At 52.3% G+C, this 24239-nt stretch overlaps 12 protein-coding genes across 17 annotated transcripts; 4 read left to right on the top strand and 8 right to left on the bottom strand.

The window, feature by feature from the left end:
• Nucleotides 1-262: 262 nt before the first annotated feature.
• On the bottom strand, nucleotides 263-1485 carry PPTG_14802. Of its 2 annotated transcripts, XM_008911359.1 has the most exons (4): nucleotides 1186-1485; nucleotides 1026-1123; nucleotides 836-956; nucleotides 263-744 (listed from the first exon to the last, which is right to left on the bottom strand). In XM_008911359.1, the coding sequence occupies exons 1-4, from the start codon at nucleotides 1385-1387 to the stop codon at nucleotides 440-442; spliced, it is 726 nt and encodes a 241-aa protein (XP_008909607.1). In that variant the 5' UTR covers nucleotides 1388-1485; the 3' UTR covers nucleotides 263-439. The 2 variants fall into 2 exon arrangements, with proteins under 2 accessions (XP_008909607.1, XP_008909606.1); XM_008911358.1 differs by having other exon boundaries at nucleotides 836-1123.
• A 29-nt stretch (nucleotides 1486-1514) lies between these two features.
• PPTG_14801 (hypothetical protein) lies at nucleotides 1515-4070 on the top strand (the record flags this gene model as incomplete). The annotated part of the gene is made up of 1 exon (XM_008911357.1): nucleotides 1515-4070. The coding sequence occupies one exon, from the start codon at nucleotides 1515-1517 to the stop codon at nucleotides 4068-4070; it is 2556 nt and encodes an 851-aa protein (XP_008909605.1).
• A 1093-nt stretch (nucleotides 4071-5163) lies between these two features.
• On the top strand, nucleotides 5164-6123 carry PPTG_14800 (hypothetical protein; the record flags this gene model as incomplete). The annotated part of the gene is made up of 1 exon (XM_008911356.1): nucleotides 5164-6123. One exon carries the CDS (start codon nucleotides 5164-5166, stop codon nucleotides 6121-6123), a length of 960 nt encoding a protein of 319 aa, XP_008909604.1.
• A 194-nt stretch (nucleotides 6124-6317) lies between these two features.
• PPTG_14799 (hypothetical protein) lies at nucleotides 6318-6827 on the bottom strand (the record flags this gene model as incomplete). The annotated part of the gene is made up of 1 exon (XM_008911355.1): nucleotides 6318-6827. The coding sequence occupies one exon, from the start codon at nucleotides 6825-6827 to the stop codon at nucleotides 6318-6320; it is 510 nt and encodes a 169-aa protein (XP_008909603.1).
• Nucleotides 6828-7127: 300 nt separating this feature from the next.
• On the bottom strand, nucleotides 7128-7925 carry PPTG_14798 (hypothetical protein; the record flags this gene model as incomplete). The annotated part of the gene is made up of 1 exon (XM_008911354.1): nucleotides 7128-7925. The coding sequence occupies one exon, from the start codon at nucleotides 7923-7925 to the stop codon at nucleotides 7128-7130; it is 798 nt and encodes a 265-aa protein (XP_008909602.1).
• A 565-nt stretch (nucleotides 7926-8490) lies between these two features.
• On the bottom strand, nucleotides 8491-10292 carry PPTG_14797 (hypothetical protein). Its single transcript, XM_008911353.1, has one exon. The coding sequence runs from the start codon at nucleotides 10060-10062 to the stop codon at nucleotides 8614-8616; it is 1449 nt and encodes a 482-aa protein (XP_008909601.1). The 5' UTR covers nucleotides 10063-10292; the 3' UTR covers nucleotides 8491-8613.
• A 147-nt stretch (nucleotides 10293-10439) lies between these two features.
• On the bottom strand, nucleotides 10440-12460 carry PPTG_14796. 2 transcript variants are annotated; one of them, XM_008911352.1, is made up of 3 exons: nucleotides 12420-12460; nucleotides 12015-12360; nucleotides 10440-11946 (listed from the first exon to the last, which is right to left on the bottom strand). In XM_008911352.1, exons 2-3 carry the CDS (start codon nucleotides 12277-12279, stop codon nucleotides 10697-10699), a joined length of 1515 nt encoding a protein of 504 aa, XP_008909600.1. In that variant the 5' UTR covers nucleotides 12280-12360; nucleotides 12420-12460; the 3' UTR covers nucleotides 10440-10696. The 2 variants fall into 2 exon arrangements, with proteins under 2 accessions (XP_008909600.1, XP_008909599.1); XM_008911351.1 differs by having other exon boundaries at nucleotides 12015-12460.
• Nucleotides 12461-12497: 37 nt separating this feature from the next.
• On the top strand, nucleotides 12498-16782 carry PPTG_14794. 2 transcript variants are annotated; one of them, XM_008911349.1, is made up of 5 exons: nucleotides 12498-12640; nucleotides 12713-14938; nucleotides 15027-16007; nucleotides 16076-16360; nucleotides 16432-16751. In XM_008911349.1, exons 3-5 carry the CDS (start codon nucleotides 15562-15564, stop codon nucleotides 16664-16666), a joined length of 966 nt encoding a protein of 321 aa, XP_008909597.1. In that variant the 5' UTR covers nucleotides 12498-12640; nucleotides 12713-14938; nucleotides 15027-15561; the 3' UTR covers nucleotides 16667-16751. The 2 variants fall into 2 exon arrangements, with proteins under 2 accessions (XP_008909597.1, XP_008909596.1); XM_008911348.1 differs by having other exon boundaries at nucleotides 12713-16007; nucleotides 16432-16782.
• On the bottom strand, nucleotides 12521-15352 carry PPTG_14795 (hypothetical protein). Its single transcript, XM_008911350.1, has one exon. The coding sequence runs from the start codon at nucleotides 14330-14332 to the stop codon at nucleotides 12806-12808; it is 1527 nt and encodes a 508-aa protein (XP_008909598.1). The 5' UTR covers nucleotides 14333-15352; the 3' UTR covers nucleotides 12521-12805.
• PPTG_14793 (hypothetical protein) lies at nucleotides 16525-17978 on the bottom strand. Its single transcript, XM_008911347.1, has one exon. It carries the CDS (start codon nucleotides 17786-17788, stop codon nucleotides 17051-17053), a length of 738 nt encoding a protein of 245 aa, XP_008909595.1. The 5' UTR covers nucleotides 17789-17978; the 3' UTR covers nucleotides 16525-17050.
• Nucleotides 17979-18360: 382 nt separating this feature from the next.
• On the top strand, nucleotides 18361-23662 carry PPTG_14792. 2 transcript variants are annotated; one of them, XM_008911345.1, is made up of 6 exons: nucleotides 18361-19174; nucleotides 19240-19489; nucleotides 19556-19612; nucleotides 19684-22953; nucleotides 23025-23333; nucleotides 23407-23662. In XM_008911345.1, the coding sequence occupies exons 1-6, from the start codon at nucleotides 18492-18494 to the stop codon at nucleotides 23611-23613; spliced, it is 4776 nt and encodes a 1591-aa protein (XP_008909593.1). In that variant the 5' UTR covers nucleotides 18361-18491; the 3' UTR covers nucleotides 23614-23662. The 2 variants fall into 2 exon arrangements, with proteins under 2 accessions (XP_008909593.1, XP_008909594.1); XM_008911346.1 differs by having other exon boundaries at nucleotides 19684-23333.
• On the bottom strand, nucleotides 22993-24210 carry PPTG_14791. 2 transcript variants are annotated; one of them, XM_008911344.1, is made up of 2 exons: nucleotides 23661-24210; nucleotides 22993-23587 (listed from the first exon to the last, which is right to left on the bottom strand). In XM_008911344.1, the coding sequence occupies exon 1, from the start codon at nucleotides 24105-24107 to the stop codon at nucleotides 23685-23687; it is 423 nt and encodes a 140-aa protein (XP_008909592.1). In that variant the 5' UTR covers nucleotides 24108-24210; the 3' UTR covers nucleotides 22993-23587; nucleotides 23661-23684. The 2 variants fall into 2 exon arrangements, with proteins under 2 accessions (XP_008909592.1, XP_008909591.1); XM_008911343.1 differs by having other exon boundaries at nucleotides 22993-24210.
• Between the last annotated feature and the right edge of the window lie 29 nt (nucleotides 24211-24239).

Here is a 24239-nt window from a genome sequence, read left to right as displayed (position 1 = left end):
TTCTTAGGTCTATACTTCACTGTTATGCGTTGAGTTGGTGCTTTAAGGGCTTTTAGTGCCTGTAAAGCAACAATTGCTAGCTGCGAGTTACCTTACTTAGCCCATGTGATTTGCAACGGATTTGTGAGCCATGACACCCGTCCCAAAAATAAAAAAAAAACATGGATCCGTGTTTCCACCATGGTTTAAACATGTTTGCGACTTTACTTGTTTCAGTATGGGCTCTAACCTAACCCGTATAAAAACATGGGCCGCCTTCACGCATTTTACAACAGTTCTTTCATGTAGCAATTTGATTTGATTACGAGTAGCTGACCAATTTGGTGGACACAATTATTGCTAGCATGCTTACCCCACTGCTTGTCAACTCGCCTGCTACCCAGAATGCAGTCCTCGTGATCGCGAGACCGTAAACGCTATCGGTATCCTCTTGAACCCTCTATCCAGGAGGAAGGCGAGAGACGTCGATCTCTACGTCGTCTGCCTCGTCCAAAAGCGTGCGCGTGGCGCCCTCAAACGTCGAAAGATCGCCAAGGTTGTCGGTCACACTGGTGCTGCGAGCCATGGCAATGACTCCGCTGCGGTGGATCTCAGTAATGCCCAGCGGCTTCAGCAGGTCCAAAAACGCCTCAATGCGGCCAGGAGTGCCAGCCAGCTGCACCATGACCTGGTGCGGTCGCACGTCGATCACCTTGGCGTCGAACAGGTTGGCAAGCTCCACCACCTCAGCGCGAGATCCGGCCTCTGTACGGAGTAACACATCCGTTAGGTCCATGTACAAGTAGATTCCGGTGGCGATGGGGTATCAGGTAATGTCATCGACGTTAAAACGTACCGGCCGTGGACACCTTGGCCAGCATCAGGTCGCGCTCAACGTAGTTCTTCTGGGCGTTCTTGCCGCTGCTGAGGATGTTGACCACAGCCACGTACACGACATCCTCGAGCTGCTTCTTCATCTGCAATAAGAAAAATTTAAGAAAAATGTCAGCCATATTTCCTTCCATCTCTGTAACTACTGCACGTACGTTCACAACGCTCTGAGCAGTGCCGTTGACGACCACCGTCATGCGGGAGAGCTCCTCGACTTCCGTGCGACCAACCACGAGACTGTCAATGTTGTATCCTAAACCACAACACACTTAGAACCTTCACGATAAGCAGAAATATTTGCATTGTAATAAACACCTCGAGCAGCGAAGAGGTTGGCGATCTCTGCCAGACAACCAGGTTGGTTGACCACCAGCGCGGCGATTACGTGGCGTTGACTCTGCTCCGCAACGCTGAAGGCACGTGAGAAGTACTTGGGGGTAGCGCTGGTCGACGCAAGGCCGGCCGTAGACCGCGGGAAGGCGCGACGCGCCATCGGTAGCACAGACCTCCGCAGCATCGTGACGAAACTCGAATGTGGCGTCTGAAGCTCTTGGTGGCTCAGATCAACAAGCTCTGCAAAATTTGCGCAAACAGTTTAAATCTTGTTTAAGTACGATTGAGCCAAGTGACAGGCTGCTCAGAAAATGAACGTGGATCTGGTGCTGGGATTACTCTGCTGGGTGTGCAATAGCGCATCGTGGCTCGCTCTCGCCGCTACTGCATCGCCTGCTGCTCATGAGCGTGTGTACGATCCGAACACCACCGTTTTTGCGGATCTCCGAAGCTCTGTGGAGCCTTCAATCACCTCCAGTGGCGTTGATATCGATGCTCTGCTGGCCAACATGACGATCCACCAAAAGGCGGCGCAGATGACGCAGATGGATATTTATTCCATGATGGACGGGGACGAGAGGGACCCGAAGAAGGCTCTGAAGCGTGACGTAGTGGCTCGGTATGCTCGTATGGGTGTCGGCTCGATCCTCAACAGTCCATTTGCTGGCGGGCCCGTGGGTGGACGTACGGGCTGGAGCGCCAGCGAATGGCGAGAGGTGATACACCAGATCCACCATATCTACAAGGAGGAGGGCGCTGCTGTGCCCATGCTGTATGGAGTTGACACCATCCATGGCGCTACCTACGTACAGGGTGCTACGTTATTTGGTCAGCCTATCAGTGCTGCTGCCTCATTCAACCCCGAGCTCGTGTACAAAATGGGTGCTGTGGCTGCTAAGGACACACTGAGTGCTGGTATTCCATGGATCTTCAGTCCGGTGCTTGGCATCGCAGTGCAACCGAAATGGTCCAGAGTCTACGAGTCGTTCGGGGAAGACCCTTTGGTATCGTCCGTCATGGGAGCGGCACTGATCGAAGGACTCCAGAGTTCGGGCAAAGTGGCAGCCTGTATGAAGCACTTTATAGGATACTCGAACGTTCGTGAGGGTCTTGACCGTGCGGACAATGTCATTACGGACTGGGAGCTTGTTAACTACTACGCACCGTCATTCCTAGCTGCAGTCCGCGCTGGTGTTCGTACCGCAATGGAGAGCTACGTGTCAGTGAATGGCGTCCCCGTGATTGCCAGTAAAAAGCTATTGGTTGACTTGTTGCGGCATGATATGAACTTCTCGGGGTTGTTGGTCTCGGACTATAGCGAAGTGGATCGAATGTATTCGGAACACCATTTAGTGCCCAGCGTGGCTGAGGCTGTTCGCGTGACCCTGCAAGAAACCTCTCTCGATATGAATATGTCACCAGACTTGCAGGCTTTCGGTGACACGATTGAGTCATTATTCGAGAAGGGGCTTATTCCAGAGAGCCGACTTGATGAATCTGTGCGGCGCATTTTGGAAACCAAACGGGACCTCGGACTGCTTGAGCCAGACTATTACGATAACTTTGAACGAGACTGGATGAGTACTGCGTCCACCGTTGGCAATACTGCCGACCAAGCAGACGCATTAAAGTTGGCTCAGGAGTCAGCTATTCTCCTCGAGAACCACAACAGCGCTTTGCCTATTGACCTGACGGAAGCGAACAATATTTTTGTCACCGGTCCTGTTTCGGACAACAAGGGCTTCCAATGTGGAGGATGGTCCGTGTTCTGGCAGGGATCCAGCGACTCGACAATTTTTCCCAATGGTTTGACTTTCAAGGAAGCCATACAGGCTAAGGCAGCTTCTGCCGGTGGGCATATGAAGGTAGACCATCTCGAAGTGGTTGGTATTGATGGCAACGTGAACCCCCACGACTTTCAACGGGGACTTCAGCTTGCTGCTAAAAGTGAGTATACCCTAGTTGTATTGGGTGAACCAAACTATGCGGAGAAGACTGGTGACTTGCTCGGGAGTATGGCTTTACCTGCTGGACAGTTGCGGTATCTTGAAGAGCTCACTAAACTCAACTCGACCAAGGTGGTGCTCGTACTGATTTCTGGTCGCCCCCGCTTGCTTGAGGGGGCCCATAACCATGCCGACGCTGTTATCTTGAGCATGCTGCCTTGCGAACAGGGCGGGCAAGCACTAGTAGACGTAATTTTTGGGGATGTGAACCCGTCAGCCCGGTTGCCTATTACCTATCCGGCCCGTAGTACCCAGCTACTGCCGTATTTTCACCGTGTGAACACGCGTTGCCAGCCGTTTGACGAGTGTCCTGTGCTGTGGCAATTTGGCCACGGGCTCAGCTACACGAGATTCGAGTACTCGACATTACGACTCAATTCTACCCACGTTCATGCCACAAGAGGAGCGTTGAAAGCAGCAGTCACAGTGACGAATCGTGGCACTCGTCCGGGCAAGGAGGTCGTGCTAGTGTTTGTATCCCAGAAGTTCCGGCGCGCGTCCGTACCAGAAACCAAATTACTCAAGGCGTTCAAGAAACTGGACGAGCTGGCACCGGGAGCCAGCCAAGATGTCGAATTCGTTTTGACTCCTGAGGATTGGAGCTACTACGAACCGCACGTTGTGGGTCGTGGCTTTCAGCGGTGGGCCGAGCCCGGTGAATTTGTCGTCTCTGTGCTACCCTCTTCAACGGATGCATCGACAATGGCGGTACCACGCGTACTGGACAACGTCAGCGAAAGGAACAGCCAGATAAAAAACCGTGCTGGCCCTGGTTTCATGACCTCAAACGGCTCGGAATGGCCAAGTGCAGCGCCAGAGTATGCCTCAGAGCTGAGCGCTTCCTTCTATGTGGTTCTCTAGCGTGGCTGTTGTTTGCTGCACCTGTTTTCCGTAACTATTCGCGACCTCATTGTTGCGACAACACTAACCTCGCAATGATTTCGCCCACTCGAGTACAATACGTCTTCGCGAGTCATCACGAGAATACAGTCGTGCAGCACGACGTGTGCTACAAGCATAAACCTTTATAAACCCGAGATGTGGGATCCAATTGAAACCTGTAAAACAAGAGGAGCCTGAGATTAAAATCCTTCAACACGTTCTAGCTAGAACCCTCACCACGTAGAACAGTAACAAACAGTCTTGGAGCTGTCGAATTCAAGCCGATTCACGGTCACAAGTGAAGAACACTTGCAGGCAAAACGGATGCACGATCCTTCGAATGACGGACCGTCATAATGGCCATGACACTAGACGAGATTGGCGCGGTTGGCGTGCATGTTGCGTGTGCGCGTTGAAGCGTTTCGAAATGTCCTACCAGGGTGTCAACACCCCTGTCGACATTGCTCACGTTATTAATCTCTGCCCGCCGCGATAAGATCGCAGATCTCCTCCGTCCAAGTCGCGAAGCTAAAGCACTTACGCGCGAGATGAATGACCTAAGTTAAGCCGACTTCTCCGCCTTGATGTCGTTAAAGCTTGGATATTTCCGCACGATTACAAATGAATAGGGCAGAGGAGGCGAAAGCTTCCATTTTAGGTCAGCAATAACTACCGGACTGCCATCCTTGAGGCCTCCGACTCGTCAGAACGCCTTCCTCCTGCAACGAAAGCCAAGCGGCTCGCTGAACAGCGCACCGCACACTTGTCTGTCGCTCTCTACTAGAGTCTCTTGCAATAGTATACCAGCCGGCCAAGACCGCCGCTCGAAAAACAGAAAGAATATCCAACGGAAAGGCGAGGGAATACCAAGGGAGCATTCCTTACGTCGTCTCGACTGCTACTAACCGACTCACCGACTCACACGAATAAGACAAAAAGCGTAGTGACTCAGGGGTGGCTGCCACGGACGGAGGTAGATCACTCAGTTGTCAATTAATCAAGAACGGGAAGGTCTTCGAGTCTACAACGCCTCTCTTTGGTTGACATGATAGAACGGGGGCTATCTACAATAATGGCGATCGCCTCCGGATATACAGAGGCTCAACTCGTGGTGCTGGTGTTAAGCGCCGTGGTTATCGCTGTCGCGCTACTGTCCTACTTTGTGGTAGCGCCCGAGTACGAGAAGCACCTTGACAAGCAGTACGCGGCAATGGTACACGCCTCCTCGGAGCGCAACTTGCAGAACCAAAAAGCGCACGAGTTGCTGCGCAAGCACAAGTCGCTCGGCTCCTGGGACATCGAGTCCGGCTCCAGCGACGACGACGGACTGGGTTACAGCAGGCTGCAACGACGACATACTCAAGTGCGACCACCTCCGGTCAGCGCGTCATCGTCCCTAGACATTATCAGCGAGGCAGCTCAGGTCGCTCAGCAGGACCGTAACGCCCGTCGCCGCAAGAGTGAAAGCGACGCACTCAAGCAAGCCAACATCCAGCGAGCCAACATGCTGCGTCGTCGAGTGCAGCTCCGGAAGCTCGAGGAGGAGATCGCTGGCACAGTCAAGGCGAACGAGGAAGCTCAGGCGGCGGCGATATCTGGCAATCCCAATTCTACTTCAGCCAACATCCGACGGCTCTCAAACAGCACACTGGATCTGAGTGACGATCGGCTGAGGATGCTGCAGGAGCACCCAGCGGACTGTGTCGAGGAATTAACGGTCCTCGCTCGAGCCCAGTCTCCGACATCTTCAACACCATTTGTGGATAATGCCGCCATTACGAAGAGCAAGAGCGAGGCTGCTGTCCCGGAACTCCATGAAGTGAAGCGCGCATTGAGGGTCCTGAACGATGTGCTGAGCTTCTACCTGTCGGTGGATCACCGTGACATGAACAAACTCACGGTGTTTTGCAACTCTCTTCTACAGCACGACGGTCTCAACCGACTACGTGCATTCGAGGGGTCTCGTGATCAAGATGTGCGAGCACTGTCGAACTCCATCATCGAAAAGGCCGTGCCTGCTATTTGGCACTAAGTTGATGCTCCATTTATCTATATTATAAATCCCCCACTTCTGATGCCTGTATGGCTCGACTAGTACACCCTGAGCAAGTAGTAAGTAAGTAAGTACTCCCGTCGGATGCTCATTCGAACAAATAACGTCGCTAAGGTCTTTATTCCAGCTCAAAACTCTGTTGTATATGACTTTCATATTTCACGTGTAGACAGCTATTTCTTCTGGAACGACGCCGCAATCTCGCTCAGTGAACTTGACAACACCGTCCTCAGCACGAGGCGGGAGATGGATCCACCGCAGAGCAGCACGCTGCCAATTGTGGATGGCGTGAGCTTGGAGTTCCAGAGAATGAGGGTCTTGGGATGCGAGGGGGGCGCCGTGCTGTCCGCGACGAACTGTACGAGAGCCACATGGTCGCTTAACAACAGCGGACCACTCTTCTTAATGCTGTAGCGCACCGTGGGGATTCGATCTGAGTTGTCCGGTGGCCCGGCCGAGAGGATGTGTTCCTCGACACCCAACGAAACGAGACGGCGGTGACCGACTAGTCCGCGACCTTCGCCAGGCTTCAGCGTCGAGCCGCGGCCAACCCACTCCATTCGCAGCCACGCGTCGAAAGCCTCATCAACTGAAGCATCCACGAGTTGCTTCAGTGCCAGCTCCTGTCCATCGCTGTCCTCGTACGCCTCGAAGCCGGCGACATCGATGTATCGATCCGCCATGATGCAAACACTGTTTGGCAAACAGGAAAGAATAACCTGGGATTGGTTGAAAAGGTGAGATAACTAGAAACGGTTGGTAGTTAATCCGTTGTTGAAGAAGGCGAATAATGACGATTTTGGCGAATGAAAAGAAAGTATCTTTGCAACGGCTGTGGCAGTTAGATTATCTACTTCTGGATCCACCGAAAGCTGGATGCGTAGCACTTGTCGCGAGTGGCGCCAGCGAATGATTTACTACACGCAAAGCAGATTTAACGACCAACAACTGAATGTACCGGTCAAAAATGGCGCCATGTAGCTCTATTCCAGGTGCCGGTCCGCTCTGGTAGCAGCGTTTCTTGCCAATGTGCCGAGGAAGCCTTGCAGCGCCGAACGCAGGATGACTTTGGCAAATCCACCGCAGCAGAGAAGGTATCCCAGCGTTGACGGTTCCATCTTGAGAGACCAGATCACCAGCGTCGCCGGTGTGCTTTCTGGAGACGCCGCGACGTCCACGAACTGCACGAACGCGAGGTGATCCTGGATCGGGAACAGCCCGAATTTGTTAATCTTGTAGCTGATCGACGGGATCTTGGAACGACTACGTCGGGCTGCAGCAAGACTCGGCCGCCCTCCATCACTGTCCACAGGCTCGTCAATGGGTAGCCCTGCCGATATAATTTCCTCTTCAATACCCAGCGGGGCGCCACGTACGTGGCCGACATAACCTCGGCCTACGCCCTCGTGCAGCTCCGTGCCCCCAGTCAGCCAAACTTCCTCCAGCCACGCGTCAAACACTTCGGAGGGAGAACCGACAACGCATTCGGACACCACCAGCTCCTGGCCTTTATAGTGCTGGTAATCCTCGAAGGCCTTCGTGTCCACGTACCGCGTCGGGTCCAAGTGATTGCGATGCATTCTCCTCGTCAATTCAAAAGATGAGCTCATTTTGTTTAACGGATATTTGACCAATAGAAAAGACCGTTCAGCTAGTTGTTTGCCTGCTTCTTGGCTAGCGTTCGCAGGAATGACTTCAACGCTGTGCGGAAGATCAGGCGGATTAAACCACCGCAATGCAGCCAGTCGCACGCTCTCGACATTTCTGTCTTCACCGTCCATACCACGAATGTCGTTGGAGATTTACTTGCCATATTTGCCACCTCTGAGATCGTAGCTGCATCGATAAAGCGCACGATAGCAAGATGGCTTTGCAGAGGGAATGGACCAGGTTTGCGAACTCGGTAGCAGATCGAGGGAATTTTGAGGCTCAAGCTTTGGTCTCGGGAGGGATCTTCGGGTATTCCCACCGATAGAATCTCCTCCTCTACATGTAGCGGCACGCGACGCACACTTCCGACGTACCCTCGGCCGATACCTTCGCGCACTTGGTGCCCGCCTGCAAGCCAGACGTCATGAATCCACGCGTCGAAAATGTCGGAAGGTGTCCCCGTCACCACTTCGGATACCTCGAACTCATGGCCAGCCTGGTTGTCGTACGCTTCCATCCCGTGGGCATCGACATAGCGATCAAAAGGAGGCATCTCAGACGTCTTCATCAAAAATGTGATCCGCAGCCAATTAGATTGTGGTATTTCGTAAGTACATTTCCTACTATTCAGCCTTTACAATGCGTAGACCACCCTGAGCGGTGATCAAACAGCAAACACTCTACTGAGCCGATAGATGTGGTGTCGTGAGCTACTGATCTATTGTTATTTAGACTTACAATTTCATTTCTTGTCTTGATCATCGGTGTTTCTGTGGAATTTTTGGCTATCGTGGCACTAATTCACGACATTGATATAATTTACAGCGTCTCCTTGAAGGCGTTGCGCTGGCGGCTGGCGTAGATGACTCCAATCACGGTGAGGAAGAGCGTGACGACAGCTACTGCAATGCCACAAACAATCCAGCTATCAGGAGACATTCCAACAAACTCAACTGCACCCCCTCCATCTACGGCCGTGTGGGCAGCACCAGCTATTGCTCCGGTAGGAATCACAGCGAAAACACTGAGCCCGCAATTAATCTTCGAGTCCATTGCGAGCCGAAGAAAACCTTTCTCTCCCCATGACGCGCCGTAAGAGTTCTTGAGAATCCAATAGTCTGTGGTACCGTCCGAGCCATAGCCGACGAGCACGATGGCGTGGTTAATGTCTCCGCTTGATGCGAAGTCTCCATCGTTCGGGCACGTATAAATACCGCCCTTGTACGCATCAAAAGAGCCACCAGAGTTGATAGCCACTGAAATAGGCTGTTGCTGTAATGCCAGTTTGAGTAACTCGGTCGAGTCGCTGCTCTCATCGCAAGAAGGTCCCGCGACTTGCTCCCAACCAGCAATGCTAGCTGCAGCATTGTCCGTTGACGAGTTATCACATGCGTTTGCTAGAGTAGCAGCGGATGCCTGTGAGGTGTCCTCTTCGTTGTATGGTAGGTCCAATTGGCTCAATAACGACCAGTGCAATTGCGCTGCGTCGGCGAAAGCAGCGTGGGTCATGCCTCCATTACACGCATTATTCCTGGAACCCCAGATCATTTTCGTTAGCAACCAAGAAGATCCATCTACGCCCTCATCAGCCCAGCAGTAGTCAAACGTAGCCGTCATCTCCCTGGAGCTGCACTCCAAGAACTGCTGCGGAGACAGTGAACGAGGCGACGTTCCTGTATTCACCACCACTGCCGTTTCGATGGCGTCTGCTGCTGCAAAGGCCCAGCAACTACCACATTGGTTTTGACTCTTAACATCAGTGCAGATGCTCTGGTTCTGCGGATTGTCCGTCGAGCACCAGTCTAGTGTCTCGCGAACGTCGAGAGTTGAGTTGGTGAGTCTGCGCTGCTCTGTCAGTCTGCGTTGCTGTTGACGCTGCGCCGCGCGATGTTCCTGCTGCACAAAATCTGCAGGCGACAACATCCGACTACCATCATGGTACAAATGCCTTGAGTTGACGCCCATAGTGTACGAGAAGGCCCAGTCCCGGTCAGCGGCGTGCTTTTGGACTTGTTCGAGGTAGTCTACGCGCGCCTCCATTCTGCGCCGAAACTCGCTCCGGCCTGCGTCCATGCCTTCGTCTTGCAAAAACTGTGTCACCATCGTGTCCGAGGGCACTGCGATACCATCCCGGTCTGCCCACAGACAGCGTGCGTCGTCGCAGCTCAGCAGCGTACCGAAGGTGGATGGATCTTGCGCCTGAGTCATCGACGGAGCGGCAGCAGCCGCCGTCAACGCGAGCAACGTGAGCCACGGCGCCGGCACCATATACAGTTGCTCAGTTCGTCCACTGACTTCTCAGTTGCAAATAGTAGGTGGCAAAACCACTTAGGGACTACGCAGGTGAAGCCGGAAATGGCAGATGTGGGAACAAGTGATTGTTGCCTTGAGCGTTTGATTGCGGCAGATTTAGGGTACGACCATACAAACTTCAAGATGTCGTGAGTCAGCCGATTGGGCAATTTACCCACGAGCTAATGATGGACTTTACTCGAGCAGCCGTCAAAAGCAACATGGTTGAAATCATCTTGGTGACTTGATGTCGGTTGACCTGCGTATTATTGGCGTTGCTGAGGCTCTGCCCCGAACTGGGGTACTTGTTGAACCATCCCACGCACCATGGGACGCCGCAGGCGTGACCATCGTTGAAATGATTGCCTGCAACGTTGCACGCGACTCGGTGTCTGGATTCTCAGCCACGTCCACATGAAAGCACTATGACCAGCCTGATTATGGAATTGAAATAGGGTGCAAGCGCTGCTCTATTGCGCTTCACATCCTTTACTTTTTGGTGTTTCAGGAGTCGGCGCTCATGGTTCATTCCATTTGCGCTTTCACACTGGAGCTCATATTCCCATGTTGGTATATTACCAAAAATGCACTGGTTAACTTCGCTTGTGTCCTAATACCCATTTTGGGCATTCGTGGGAGTCTGGGCCGCGTACATGGCAGAGTTCTGCTTGCGGATAACCTTCAGCTTCCGCTGCGACACCCCAATACCGATCGCAGTCGTAACCAGCGTGAAAATGGTGGTCGCGGCAGCAACGCCGATCCAGCCCGTTGGGCTGAGACCCACGAAGATTTTGTCACCACCGCTGTCAACAGCCGTGCTCGCCTGCGCGCCGGCCTTCGCACCGGTAGGAATAACGGGGAAGACGTTCAAACCGCAGTTAATATTGGAGTCCGCTACCAGTTTCATGAAGCCACTGTCGCCCCACGAGCTGCCGTACGAGTTCTTGAGGATCCAATAATCACCAACTGTCGAATCGGTGCCGTATCCCACCAGCAGCAGAGCGTGATTCAGATCGTTCTTGGAGGCTATCTCACCGTTGTTAGGGCAGTTGTAGAACCCCCCAGCGTATTCACCAAAGCCCCCATTTGACGTGATAGCAACAGCGATCGGTTGCTTCTCCAGCGCAGACCGGAGTAATAGAGTGCAGTTACTAGAGGCGGTGCAGTCACCACCCACGATCTGCTCCCAACCAGTAATACTCGCGGCTGCTTGATCCGCACTAACGGTGCATGACGCGGACGAGTTCGTTGCCGAAGAGCTTCCAGAATTCGAGTCGTCGTATGGCATTGTAAGCTCAGTCACCAGTCCCCAGCCATTCTGAGCCGCATCCATGAATGCTCCGTGGGTCATGCCACCATTGCACCCGTCGTTTTGTGATTCCCACTTGATCTCGGTCAGCATCCAGCTGGCACCATTCACGCCGCTGTCCGAAGCCCAGCAGTACTCAAATGTTTGAGTAGTTTGCAACGTACTGCACGTAAGGAACTGCTGCGGCGATAAGGACACGGCCGCTGACGCGTTTTCCGCGATGACCACGGCGGTTTCGATCGCGTCTGCTGCTACGAATGACCAACAGCTACCACAGCTCTTTTGACTTTTCACAGGTGAGCACACGCTGTGGCCCACCGAGTTGTCCTTATCGCACCAGTTCCAATATTCTGAGCTCCCTGAACTTGAAATTGTGCTGCTGTTGGTGGTGTTTGCTTCCTGTAGACGACGTGAGTGTGCGGAGATCAATTCCTGGTCTACAAATTGCTCCGGTGTCAACTTGCGGTTTGACGATGAGGTCAAATGGCGCTCGTTCACGCCCATGTGATACGAGAACTCGTGGCCTACTTCCTTCGCGTACATGTTCACATCTACATACACGAATAACCTCCTGTTAGTATCGATTGTGAGCCTCTGAGTCGAGTAGAAGTGCCCTCACCTTCAATATACGTCATGTGCTCCTGTAGGTTGCGTTCGTACGATTCTCTATCGCTGTAGGCCACATAGTTGCGCTCAATGAATAGCTCACGTAGTGATCGGGAATCAACGACTTGGCCATTCTCTCCGGCCCATAGGCATGGCGATTCTGCAGAGCGGACAGTAGGGCAGTCTACGAGTGTGCCTTGTGATCTGCCCGTGGTCTGAACGGCAGCACCATTGACAAGTGCTGTTGAGAGAACGAAAGTGATAGCTCGAATCTGCATACCCGCTTGACTCTGAGTCCGTGGTGGCAAATCGAACTGTGGGTGGGAGACGAAAGTCCGTCGCTTGTGAACTTGTAAAGGCTGGCCAGGTGTTGTTGAGAAAAGCTAGGTGATGGTGTTGCATGAATTTCTATACCTACAATTTCACTGTACAGATCTCTTGCTTGTGTGGCGCCAGGAGAGGGTTTCGGTGTCTGAAGGCCAGCATTTCAAGAATTCAGCTCGGCACGAACAGTAAAAATTCCTCTGGAAGTATTATAAATGTTTCAGTCGGCTTATCGCTCTGCTACGCGCGAGTGAACGCAAACCAAGACTTCTTCGATTGATTCATATTTTCAAGGCGAAATTGCATCGCTGTAAAGTAAGTGCCGTCGCCAGCAGAACTACCCCAATGCTAACATTGTTTTATGTATCGTTTCTGATGAATATGAAGCTACACGAGTCAAAAAGGCGGCCAGAATTGTCAAACTAGTGTGTTCGTAGCGGACAGATTACTCGGCTCGTCCAGACGCCATGGGTAACGAGCCTAGTGCGCCATTGTCTGCTGTGCGTTCACCGGGGCACGGCCCGCGTACATGACAGAGTTTTGCTTACGGATCGACTTGAGCTTCCGCTGTGAGATGATCATGCCAATGGCGGTCATCACAATCGTGAAAATCGTCGTCACTGCCGCGACGACAATCCAATTTGTCGGACTGAGACCAACAAAGACCTTATCCCCGCCACTATCAACGCTAGTGGTTGCCGCAGCTCCGGCCGATGCACCCGTAGGGATGACGGGGAAAATGTTTAGACCGCAGTTCACCTTGGAGTCTGCTACAAGCTTCATGAAGCCGCTAGCTCCCCATGAGCTGCCATACGAATTTTTGAGGATCCAGTAGTCTCCCACCGAGGCGTCAGTACCGTAGCCTACGAGCACAAGCGCGTGATTCACATCGTCCTTCGAAGACAGATCGCCGTCGTTTGGACAGCTGTAAAAGCCGCCAGCGTATTCACCAAAAGGGTCCTCCGAGTTTATTGCCACAGCAATCGGCTGCTTCTCCAACGCGGTGCGGAGCAAGGTCGTGCAGTTGTTCGAAGCCGTGCAGTCCGTGCCCACAACCTGTTCCCAGCCTGTAATACTGGCAGCCGTCTCATTATCACTCACAGTGCACGTCGATGACACATTATTCGAAGACGTGCTACCCGAGCTGGAGTCGTCGTACGGCATTGTAAGCTCGGTCACAAGCCCCCACCCATTCTGTGCCGCGTCAATGAAGGCGCCGTGAGTCATGCCACCATTGCAGCCATTATTCTGTGATTCCCATTTTATCTCGGTCTCCATCCAGCTGGCACCGTCCACGCCGCTGTCTGAAGCCCAGCAGTAGTCGAAGGTCTGTGTCGTCTCCAACGTACTGCACGTTAGAAATTGCTGCGGAGAGAGCGACACAGCCGCTGACGCGTTCTCGGCGATGACGACGGCCGTCTCAATGGCATCGGCCGCAGCGAAAGCCCAGCAACTGCCGCAGTTTTGCTGACTCTTGACGGAGGAGCACACACTGTAGCCGAACGAGTTGTCTGTGTCACACCAGTTCCAGTACTCGGAGCTACCGGAGCTCGACACCGTGCTAGTGGTGGAGGCTGTACTGCCGCTGGCCTCCGCCTTGAGGCGACGTGAGTGTGCCGACTTGACCTCCTGATCCACAAGCCCCTGAGGAGAGAGGCGACGCTTGGGGGACGACGTCAAGTGGCGTTCGTTCACACCCATGTGGTACGAGAACTCGTGGCCCACGCTCTTGGCGTACATGTGCACGTCCTCGATGTACGTCATGTGCGCCTGCAGGTTGCGGGTGAGGCCGTCGCGCTCGCTGAATGACACGAGGTTGCGCTGGACGAGGAGGTCGCGTAGGGTCTTCGAGTCGACGATCTCTCCGTTCTGACCGGCCCAGAGGCATGGAGATCCGTCTGAGCGCACAGAAGGGCAGTCTACGAAAGCACCAAGAGAGCGGTCTGTCCGAGCGGCCGAAGCGGAGGCGACGGCCGTGGATAGCGCGATGAGGGCTTGCACGCGCATGGAGGCGGACAGATGAGCTTTGAGGCCGCGAATGCTGTCTCTTTGCGAGTTGGACACTTGAAAAAGCACTTTTTATAATATTCTGCTGAGAACGGGCAAGTAAAAAGCACTTTTCTAAAAAAGGTTAACTCGTCAAGAAAACTGAAGAATACCAACCATGACTCATGCATGTGGGTATTCTTCTTCAGCTGAGAGCATTGCAAGCTTGTTGAGTCACACGGGCAAGCGAGACACGTAGGAATCACAAAAATCCAGATTGCAGTCTCCGTTGGACATCTTGTATACATTCTCCGATCGAGACTTGGTTACTTGTTTGCGCTGCAACAGCAGATACTCCAGCGGGTATTCTCCGTTAGTGGTGGCGCTCGACTAAGGTGATAATGTCATGGTGTCTGCCTATCGATGCTCGCCGAGAATTTGTGAGGTTGGTGCAGGTGACCGGTGGTGAGGCTTGCAACAAGATCGATGTACTCTAACGGCGGAAAGACACGACATCTCGAGCAGGCCGGTTTGGTCAGGGATTTCCAAGGTTGTAGCGCCACCAGGAGCGCCGCTATTGTCGTCGCAAACTTCCACAACTTTGATCCAGCGCTCGCCAGTGACACGGCAGAATCTGCTCACCACAGTGATGGTGCAACTAGTATCAGCTCGTTCAGCTGTTGCTGATGACTACTCGTATCCTTTGGCCTTACAGATAGCAGATGCTCCATTGCCATCTTGGCAGTCGCTCCAGCGGCCTTCACCCTAGCAGAATGGATGGACATTTAGACAGCAGCGTGCTATGCTATTAGACGTCGCCTTGCGAGGCCGTCACGTCAGCGCAGCGTCCACGACAACGAGCTTCGCTTCGTGCGACGCTCTCGTCTTCCGAACGGTCCTGGGTGGTTTTCCGTTTGATGAGTCCCTGCAGCGAAACAAAGCTTTCAAAGACGATGAATCTCGATGCATGATTCAAATTTCGCAGCAGATGCGGGCAACAAAGCCAAGCCCATTTCGCTGCACTTCCGCCGGTGCTTGGCCGTTAAACTGGGCGTTTGCAAGCCAACACCTCGTGGTTTGGCAGCGGGCAAAGACGGTCAAAGAGCAGCAGACCTGATGTGCAGGCGTTGACGGCCCCTGACACTTCAGTTGGTCTACGTCATTCTCCGATTCGCAGCCTTCTCGAGTCCCACTACGAGCTACTACCGGTAGCACTTCCAGACCCTTGTTCTAGAGTCTAGAATCTAGACATGGCTACTCAAGCAGGCGTGAAGGACGAGGCTCCGCTCAAGGTGAAGACGGTGATCGAGCCGCAGTGGACGCGCTTCCTCGCCGGCGGCGCAGCGTCGGCTACCGCCGAGCTGCTCACTCTGCCCATTGACATCACCAAGGTGCGATTGCAGGCGCAGCGTTCTGGATCCATGGCGGGCAGCAAGCCGGCGGTACACTACAACGGCATGCTCCACGCTGCACAGACGATGATCAAGGAAGAGGGCCCTGGTGCGCTCTGGAATGGTGCCACCCCCGCGCTACTGCGTCAAGTCTCATACACGAGCATCTGTATGGTGCTCTACGAACCGCTGCGTAACTTCTTTGGAGCCAACTCGGCTCAAGGTGCGAATGGTGAAGTGCCCTTCATTAATAAGTTCCTGGCCGGCGGTTGCGCCGGCGCCATCGGCATTAGCATCGCCAACCCGTACGTTGATAACGTTCTCTTGATTCTGTAGGAGCTTAGACTAATTAATTATTCTTTTGATGTTATAGCGTGGATGTCATTAAGGTTCGGATGCAGGCGGATCGATCGGGCAAGCTGTACCGAGGAGTCGGTGACGCGTTCAGCATGATCTACCAGCGGGAGGGTTTCCGCGGATTCTTGCGTGGTATGCCACCAAACATTCAGCGCGGCTTCGTTGTGAACGCTGCTGAACTGGGCACGTATGACCACAGTAAGGAGCTGCTAATTTCGTCTGGACTGCTTAAGGAAGGCGTTCTCGCACACACTGGCGCGAGTTGCGTTGCTGGTTTCGCCGGTGCTGCCGCGTCCAACCCGTACGTTTGTGGCTTGAATTACTGCAGGTCGAAAATGTTGGATCTGACCTTGTATTTGTTGCGGTGGACAGGATCGACGTGGTGAAGACGCGCCTCATGAGCCAGCCGACAGATGCGAGCGGCAAGGGGCTTCACTACAAGGGCATGATGGACTGTGTGCGGAAGACTTTCCAAGAGGGTGGTGCGAGCGCATTCTACAAGGGCTTCATCCCTAACTGGATGCGTAAGGCACCCTGGTGCGTTGTCTTCTTCGTCACGTACGAGAAGTACCGTGCCGCGTTGATTCCGAGCGAAGAGGAGCTGTAAATAGTTAAGTAGACTGCCCGCAAGTGCTGCTGGGTCGAGGATAGCCAACCTAGGTACATTTCAACAAGGATAACGCTTAGAGTGATCTTGCTTTTGAATGGTTATTTGCTCGCTACAATGTGGACTGTGAGCTCACGCAGAGTCCATCTTTGCCACCGGCCCTCGCTGCCTGATAAATAAGAATACATTATCCTTTCTAATGAAGGCACAAGCGCATCTCCCGAGGGGGCCACAACAAGGATGGCGTTGAGGAAGCATCTCGTTCGCTTCCATCTGCATGAGTCTCGTCGCTGTAAAATCTCTCATTCTCCAGCCAGCACGAGGTGACTCTCTTCAAAAAATCAGTCTGGCCTCCTTCTTGCGCAGACCAACCACGCAGTCTGTTTAGCACTTGAGCCCCTCGAAGTCATGCATCTGCATGTACCATGTAGAGCGCGGTGGCGTGAGGTAGTGCAGAGTTGAGGCTCCTGGGGGCATATTCTCGACGAGCTTCTCGCGCAGGTCAATATATTCATCCGTCTGTACGACATCGATCTTTTCGTTGTCGGTGGGGATCGAGATCTTGCCGCTCTTCGGCAACATAACAATTGGGAGGCGCTCAATAACACGGTCCTCTGTCGACCACCGGTCGCGCGAGATCACGTGCACGTTGAGAGTGGAGAAGGATCCGTTCATGAATCTGCTGGAAATGGTGCTCTCTACTGAAGGCACTGACGTCTCCTCCTCCTCTTCCTCTTCGGAACAGTAGTAGGCCGGACATGTGCGGCGACGACGCGTACGGTGGGTGTTGATGTTCTTGGCGAAGAGTGAGCGGCGAAAACGGTCACGCTCCTGTCGTCGAGTCTCGAGCATCTCCTCACGGGACATGCGCTGCTGCTGATTGGAGCTGTCACTGGCGGGAGCAACTTGGGCGCTACTGCTACCTCCTCCTAGGAAGCTTCCGTTGTTGCTGCTAACGCTGCCACGGTTGGTGCGGTTGAGCGCCTTCAGTAGTTTCTGCAGTGCTACGAACGTCTCGTCCACTTCCTCGTCCTCGGCGGAGAGACTGGGATCGTCCTCCTCGGACACACTGCCAGTATACGACGGCATTTTCTTTGACAATCGGGCCCCGTAGCTTGTCATCTTTGCCTCGGTCTATTTTCTCGCTGTGTGGGATTTCGCTTATAGCTGCAGCAAAGCTGATCTTTGAGTCATGTAGCAAATTACGATGTGGGCGGTGATAGTCGGCAGCTTCAGCACGTGCGCTCCCGTGTCTACGCGAGAAGTTGATTGGCTTTCTCAGCGCCTGCCTTCCTGGTGGACAGTGAAAGCGATTCTGGGACGCAGCCAGCTAGGCTTCTGCGCTTCATAAACATGGTCTGACAATCGATTTGCACAGGGTTTAGCATGTGATAGGCCGAAAAAATATCCTTCGATAATTTCGGAGAAGTAAACCAGGCTGGGATATTATTGCCTTTCACCTTGCAAGCTATATTTTCCCGCTGCCGATGATAGTCACCTCGATATGGCGTTGGTGACGTTGGGCTCGACGCATGCCAACGGTACGGGTATATGTAGCATTGTGCGCTCAATAGCCAGAGCCGATTCGCACGCATCATGGGCCATGAATGGCGAGTGCAAAACGTAGGTGATCCGCAGATTAAGGTTAGGGTTGCAGAAGTTGATGCCAGCGTTGCACTGTTCGCTGTTACAGCACTGAAAACTGTCTTCGCCTCGAGTAGATTCGCTAGTAAAGCGGCGAGCGTTGGTAACATCCCGGTGTCGAGACCAACACTGTACATGGCTTACCTGCATCCGGTGCGTCGCCGCTTCACCGAGGTTAGTGATGCGGTCGCAACCGTCATTTACTCCGCCGCTGTGTCAATCACAAGCTCTGAGCTGTGCTCGCGATGTACGTCAATCAACATTCCGTAATCCATGGACTGTTGTGTACATAACACAACTTAACTTCAACTTTGACGCCCTTTCGCACCGACGGCTCGACGCTCGCCAAGGGGTACTGAGCTACATCTTGGTCGCTACGATGGCGGAGCTGCTGCTCCGCTGGCTCAACCATGAGCTGGAGCTATCGATGCACGTGACAGATGTGGAGTCCGACTTTGCCAGCGGCTACCTGCTAGGCGAGATTCTGCACCGTCTCAACCACCAGCACAACTTCGCCGACTTCATGCGCAGCTCCAGTGCTGACGCCAAAGTCGTCAACTTCTGTTTGCTGGAGCCTACACTACATAATCTCAACATTAAGTTTGACGCCAATGTGGCTGTGGCCATCATGAACGAGAAGAAGGATGCCGCCGCCAATCTACTCTACCAGATCAAGATGGCAGCAGCTCGAGTGGGCAGAGCTCCGGGCGTTTCGACCAAATCGCTGGAGCGAACGGGAATCATTCCTCTGCACAACAGACCAATGAAGCTCTCGAAGCCCATCTATGATTCAGAGACGCACAAGCTCTTTGAGCACTCGATTCGTCGCCAAGTGCGGTCAATCATTTCGTTGCAACAAGAAAAGTGGGTGCCAGTTTGCGTAATAGCAGTAAATATGAGAGATTTGACCGTGGATGTTGCTGTTGTAGAGACCGGGTTGAGAATGAGACGAAGAAGCGAGGTTCTTATTTTGCGAGGATGGCGGAACAGAGAGAGATCCTGGAGGCTACGAAGGCGGAGAGACTGCATCGCGCTTATATTCACAGCAGCTACATTAAAGAAGCACTCGAAGAGACTGACTCGCCGGCATGGAGACTAGCGCTGCAGAAAAAGAGTGCACGCGAGCAGCGGCGAGCTGCTTTTCTTCACCAACTGATGAAAAAGCGCGAAGAGGCGGAGGTCCGTACAGCCCAGCAAGAGTATGCGTGAATTGTCACTAACAGTGTGACGTGGTTGTAATTGCAGGAGAATCTTACCTTCAGTCTCCGTCGGAAAGTGCGAAGTGATCTCGACGACTTTGATGTAGGTTATGACGGCACGAACTCTAACGTTTAGGTTTACTTTGAAGGCTTACAGAATTGATGTTTTCACAGGCACAAGGTGGATTGAAGGCTGGAATTGGAGGTAGAAAGGTCTCTTCGAGGAAATCGATTGGATATGGTCTACGTTCACTCACCACAGCACTCAATGCATCGTCCGACAAGAATAAGTATTCAACCGCACATTTGGCCGGATCACCGATGAACGAAGCAGAGCTTTACCATGCAAACGTGCTAGAAATGGAAAGCGCGTCGGGTGTGATCAAGCAACAAAAAGTTCAACGTGAAAGGCGCAAGGGGGATTTGTCTCGCAGGAGAAAGCGATTTGTTCAAGAATGCGTTTGTACTCACTCTCGAATAGGAACCGCACGTGTAGCGAGTATTTTGGAAGATGTGGTGCTTCGAGACACAAACAGCGAGAAGGACATACAAGATGAACTGGATCACATTCTCGTCTACAAGGAAATAGCTCGTGAAAACAGATCAATGCGAAATCAAGAGTATGCGAACCAACAGGAATTGGACTCCATAACAGTGATTGATCGAGACACTAGCTGTTATCACAACTTACTCCTTCGATTCGAGGATGACAGCGAGATGCAGACTTTGCAACGAAACGATGCCCAAGTTTCCATTGAAGCTGCAGATGGCTTTCTTAGTAAGCTCATTTCAAGCGCTATTATGAAGGAAATGGTGGATTTCGTGTTGTTTGTCGCTGGGAAACGGGAGGAAACGCTGCATTCCAGAGACCCTGCTGTATTCCTAAGTTTGGAGACATGGAATGAGTACAAAGTCAAGTTTGCGAACGGTTGCAAACTTGAAAATACAGTTCCGTACGCTGCTTCTGCAGAGTCAAGTCAAACTGAGTTACTGGATAGCCAAGAGCTGGAACAATATCTGTCGAGTTACCTGTCATTTCACTCCACACTGGATCGGCAGCGTCCCATAGAGACAAGCAACGACGGATATCTTTTCCCCGGGGCCACGGAAATTGTACAGGACTGCTTTGTTCTTGGGGAAGAAATTAAGGCATTGCGGTGGATTTCTCGTTCTTTAGACGAGTTTGACGAAATTAGTGCTGTGTCAAGCACTAACCGACCTGTACTGCTATCACATCAGCAACTCCGAATTCTGATCTTTGGCCCTCCTTTTGCCGGAAAGGAGACACAAGCAAAGCTTCTCGGTGAAACGCATAATCTGGTTGTGCTGTCTGTCCATGAACTCATTCAAACTGCTGTTCAAAACTTAAGTGAGATTGGTCAGCAAGTGAATGATCTTCTTTCCAACGGGAAGGAAATTCCCCCGGAGCTTTACAGCCGCCTAGTGATCGACGTTATCAGTGAGATTGAAACTCAAGCGCTTACACAAGACAGTAATAGTAAAGCTGGCTGGGTTGTCTACGATCTGCCTGCAACAGCTCGACACGGCCAGAATTTGGAGGAGCATCTCACAGGATATAAAGACCCCGCAGATATTTCTTCTCCGTATGATTTTGAATCTGCCATTGCTCCAGGTCGCAGTAAGCCACCGTTATCTCTGACATTCCTGCAAGGTAAATCTGGGATTGATCTGGTTTTCCATTTGGACTGTCCAATTGGCACGGTGTTAGACCGATGCTTGGGTCGAGTTGAGGATATCGTAGCAGGAGACAAGCGTCATTTAGTGTTTGATCCACCACCGGATGATTCAACTGAACGGCATCGACTGCAGCATGTCAACCCAAGCGCGTTTTCAAGTGAGCTTTTATCACTTCACTGTTGGGCGAGCGATGGATTCATGCACGATCACAAGACTTGGTACTCGAAATTCAACACACTTCATGAGCCTTCAGACGCTGAAATGACAGCAGATGAAGTACATGAAGCTGTTTCGAGTGTTGTGGATCATTTACTGAAAGAGAGACAAGATGAAGTAAACTCGAAGCAGCTCCAGCATGAGGCAGATGAGCAAATTCATATGTCAACTGAGGACGAACGACAACGACGTCTGGACATCTTTGAATCAGAACTTGACGAGGCTAAGGTAGCTGTTATCAAAACTGAGGCCTCCATAGCTGAAGCGGAGGAAGCAAAGGCAAAGAAAGAGGAGATGGCGGAACTTCGACAGAAGTTAGAGGAAGCTCAACGTCACCTCGATGGTGTTTTGGCCGCTGTGAAGAGCTGGATGCAAGAAGAGATATCGAGTCGTCCTGTACCAAACAGTAAATACTCTGGAGAGTTGGTACCAGCAATTGCCCAAGCGCTTGCGGCATTGTGGGATGAAATGGAGGCGGAGTATATTACTACCATGAAGACAAGTTTTGCGCGACTAAGAGAGCAGCGAAATTGTGTGACCGAACGTGCACAGCTAATAACGAGTGAATTCTGCGAGTTCGTTCGCCGTCCCGACCGAAAGCAAGAAATCGTTAATGAATTCCAACGGCTATTTAACGAGGTGGTTGATGAGATGCGCTTTGATAACCCCACAAAGGTAGAGCTTCACGCTCGTGCAGATATCCTTCAAGATGAACTGGTATCTCTCATCGAGACTAAAACCGAAGAAAACGATGAAGGGCTCAGTAGTATGGTTGGTGACGGATGGACTGAAGACACATGCCAACAAGTCGCTGCGATTTATCAAATGGCGCTCCAGGCAGAATGTGATCGCTTCCGGACGTCTGTTCAAGTTCTAGTCAATGGACATTACGCTGCGAGTAGTAGTGATCGCTCTCAGTTAAGTGGAATTGTCGAGATCTGGCAAACTTATCAATCACGTTTGGAGCAGGCATGCAGAGTTTATCGCGACCCAGCGAATGAAATCTTGGTAGAAACTCCGTCGGCACCCATCGCAGCAGGGAAAGCTGCTCAGAAGGGGAAAGTGAAGGCACCTGCCCCTGCCGTTGTGGCTCCAACTAACGTGGCCGCAACGAGTGAGGATGCAATGGCAGAGTCTCTGACTATGACTGAGCTATTGGCGGAGTATGGGCATGTTCTCCAGCGATGTGGCTCGTGGATGGAAGCAATTGCTCCAATTGCTAACGATGCAACTCAAAAGACTGTAGAAGGTGGTGATGATATTCCAGATGGTGACTTTTGCAAAGTGAACTTGTTGAATGGGATCAAGTACGAACATGATCTGATGGAGAGGCGTGTACGATTCCTACAGGAAGCTACGGAAAAATCCCGTGATGAAATCACGAGGTCAATGCGTTCCATCGAGATTACTTTGCGAGACTTTTCAGAGAATCGGAGAATTCGAGAGCAGGCCGCTGCGGCAGCAGTGATCGAGTATATCCGCGCTTCGATCGAGAGTGAAGTCGCTCTTCCATCCTTTATTGATATCAGTGTACGTGATCGCTATCGTTTGTTAGTTTTGTTTCACGGAGGCTAATTGTTTGTTCCTTGTTGCGCCGGAAGCCTGAGTTCATCGAGAGGTTCCCAACAACTGTGCAGTTGCGCGAAGATACGCTGGTGCGTGTCGATAAAGGTAGACGATTGCTATCTCAAGCTTCTCCGGATACACCTCCCATTATTGAAGAATCCCACGAGCTGCTTCCCAACCCTCGCCAATGCGAGAGCCTTCATGTAGCATTGACCTCTCAGACCGTCGATAACTCTGGACTCGTCCCTCTCATCACTGTAGTGGAGACGATGACAGCTCTGACATCTCTACCCGATGCACTTCCTGACGTTTGGCGACGATGTCCCGCACACATTATCGCAGAGGTAATAGCCGCAATACTAGCACCATATCTAGAATGATCACTAACTCGTACTTCCTGCTTGTTTTCCATGACAGATCGCTGCAAACTTCACAATGAAGCAGTCCGGGTTCGTCGATATTGAAGGTCTACTCACGGCCATGAGCACTCGCGACGACCTGCTTCATCAGTTCCAACAAGAAGAAGCTCGACAACAACTTGAGCTACAAGAGCAAGAACGTGAGCTTCTACAGCAGCAAGAAACCACAGACAACGTGCCTACATCCACAGAATTAGCAGCATAAACACATACCAAGCAGGTCCACAATACAGTCGTGTATTCCTCCCTCACCACCTTCTCTCCTGTCTCTATATCTTAGTAGATGACGGGGTTCTCGCCCACTTCCTTGACAAAGTCGTGTTCCTCGCCCATGAAGATCTTGAGCTTCTTGTCCTGCAGCGCGCGCATGCGGTTGCGCGGCAGCATACCATACACGGCCTTGCGCAGTACCTCCTCGGGCTTGCGCTCAAACAACTCCTTGGCCGTGCGCTGCTTGAGGCCACCCGGGTGGCCAGTGTGCCAGCGATATAACTTATTGTTCCACTTGTTGCCAGTGAGCACAATGTCCTTGGCGTTAATCACCACCACGTAGTCGCCGCAGTCGACGTTAGGAGCGTACGTGGGCTTGTGCTTGCCGCGCAGAATGGGCGCCAGCTGCGATGCCAGGCGGCCCAGCACCTGACCCTTGGCATCCACCACGTGCCATGCCACCTTAGAGGCCTGCGCGATCTTGCTCATGCTTGTCTACGTAGCCGCTCTTCTTGACCGCAGAATGCTAGCAATGATGCCCACTCGTCCAAGCGTCCGATAATTAGCGTTTGTAACGTTAATTTGTGTGTAATACATTAATTTACGTAAGAAGAAACGTTG

The sequence above is a fragment of the Phytophthora parasitica genome, assembly GCF_000247585.1.
Source record: "Phytophthora parasitica INRA-310 unplaced genomic scaffold supercont2.41, whole genome shotgun sequence".
NCBI classification, from domain to species: Eukaryota; Oomycota; class Peronosporomycetes; order Peronosporales; family Peronosporaceae; genus Phytophthora; species Phytophthora nicotianae.
This window is presented reverse-complemented; position numbering and strand designations above follow the sequence as displayed.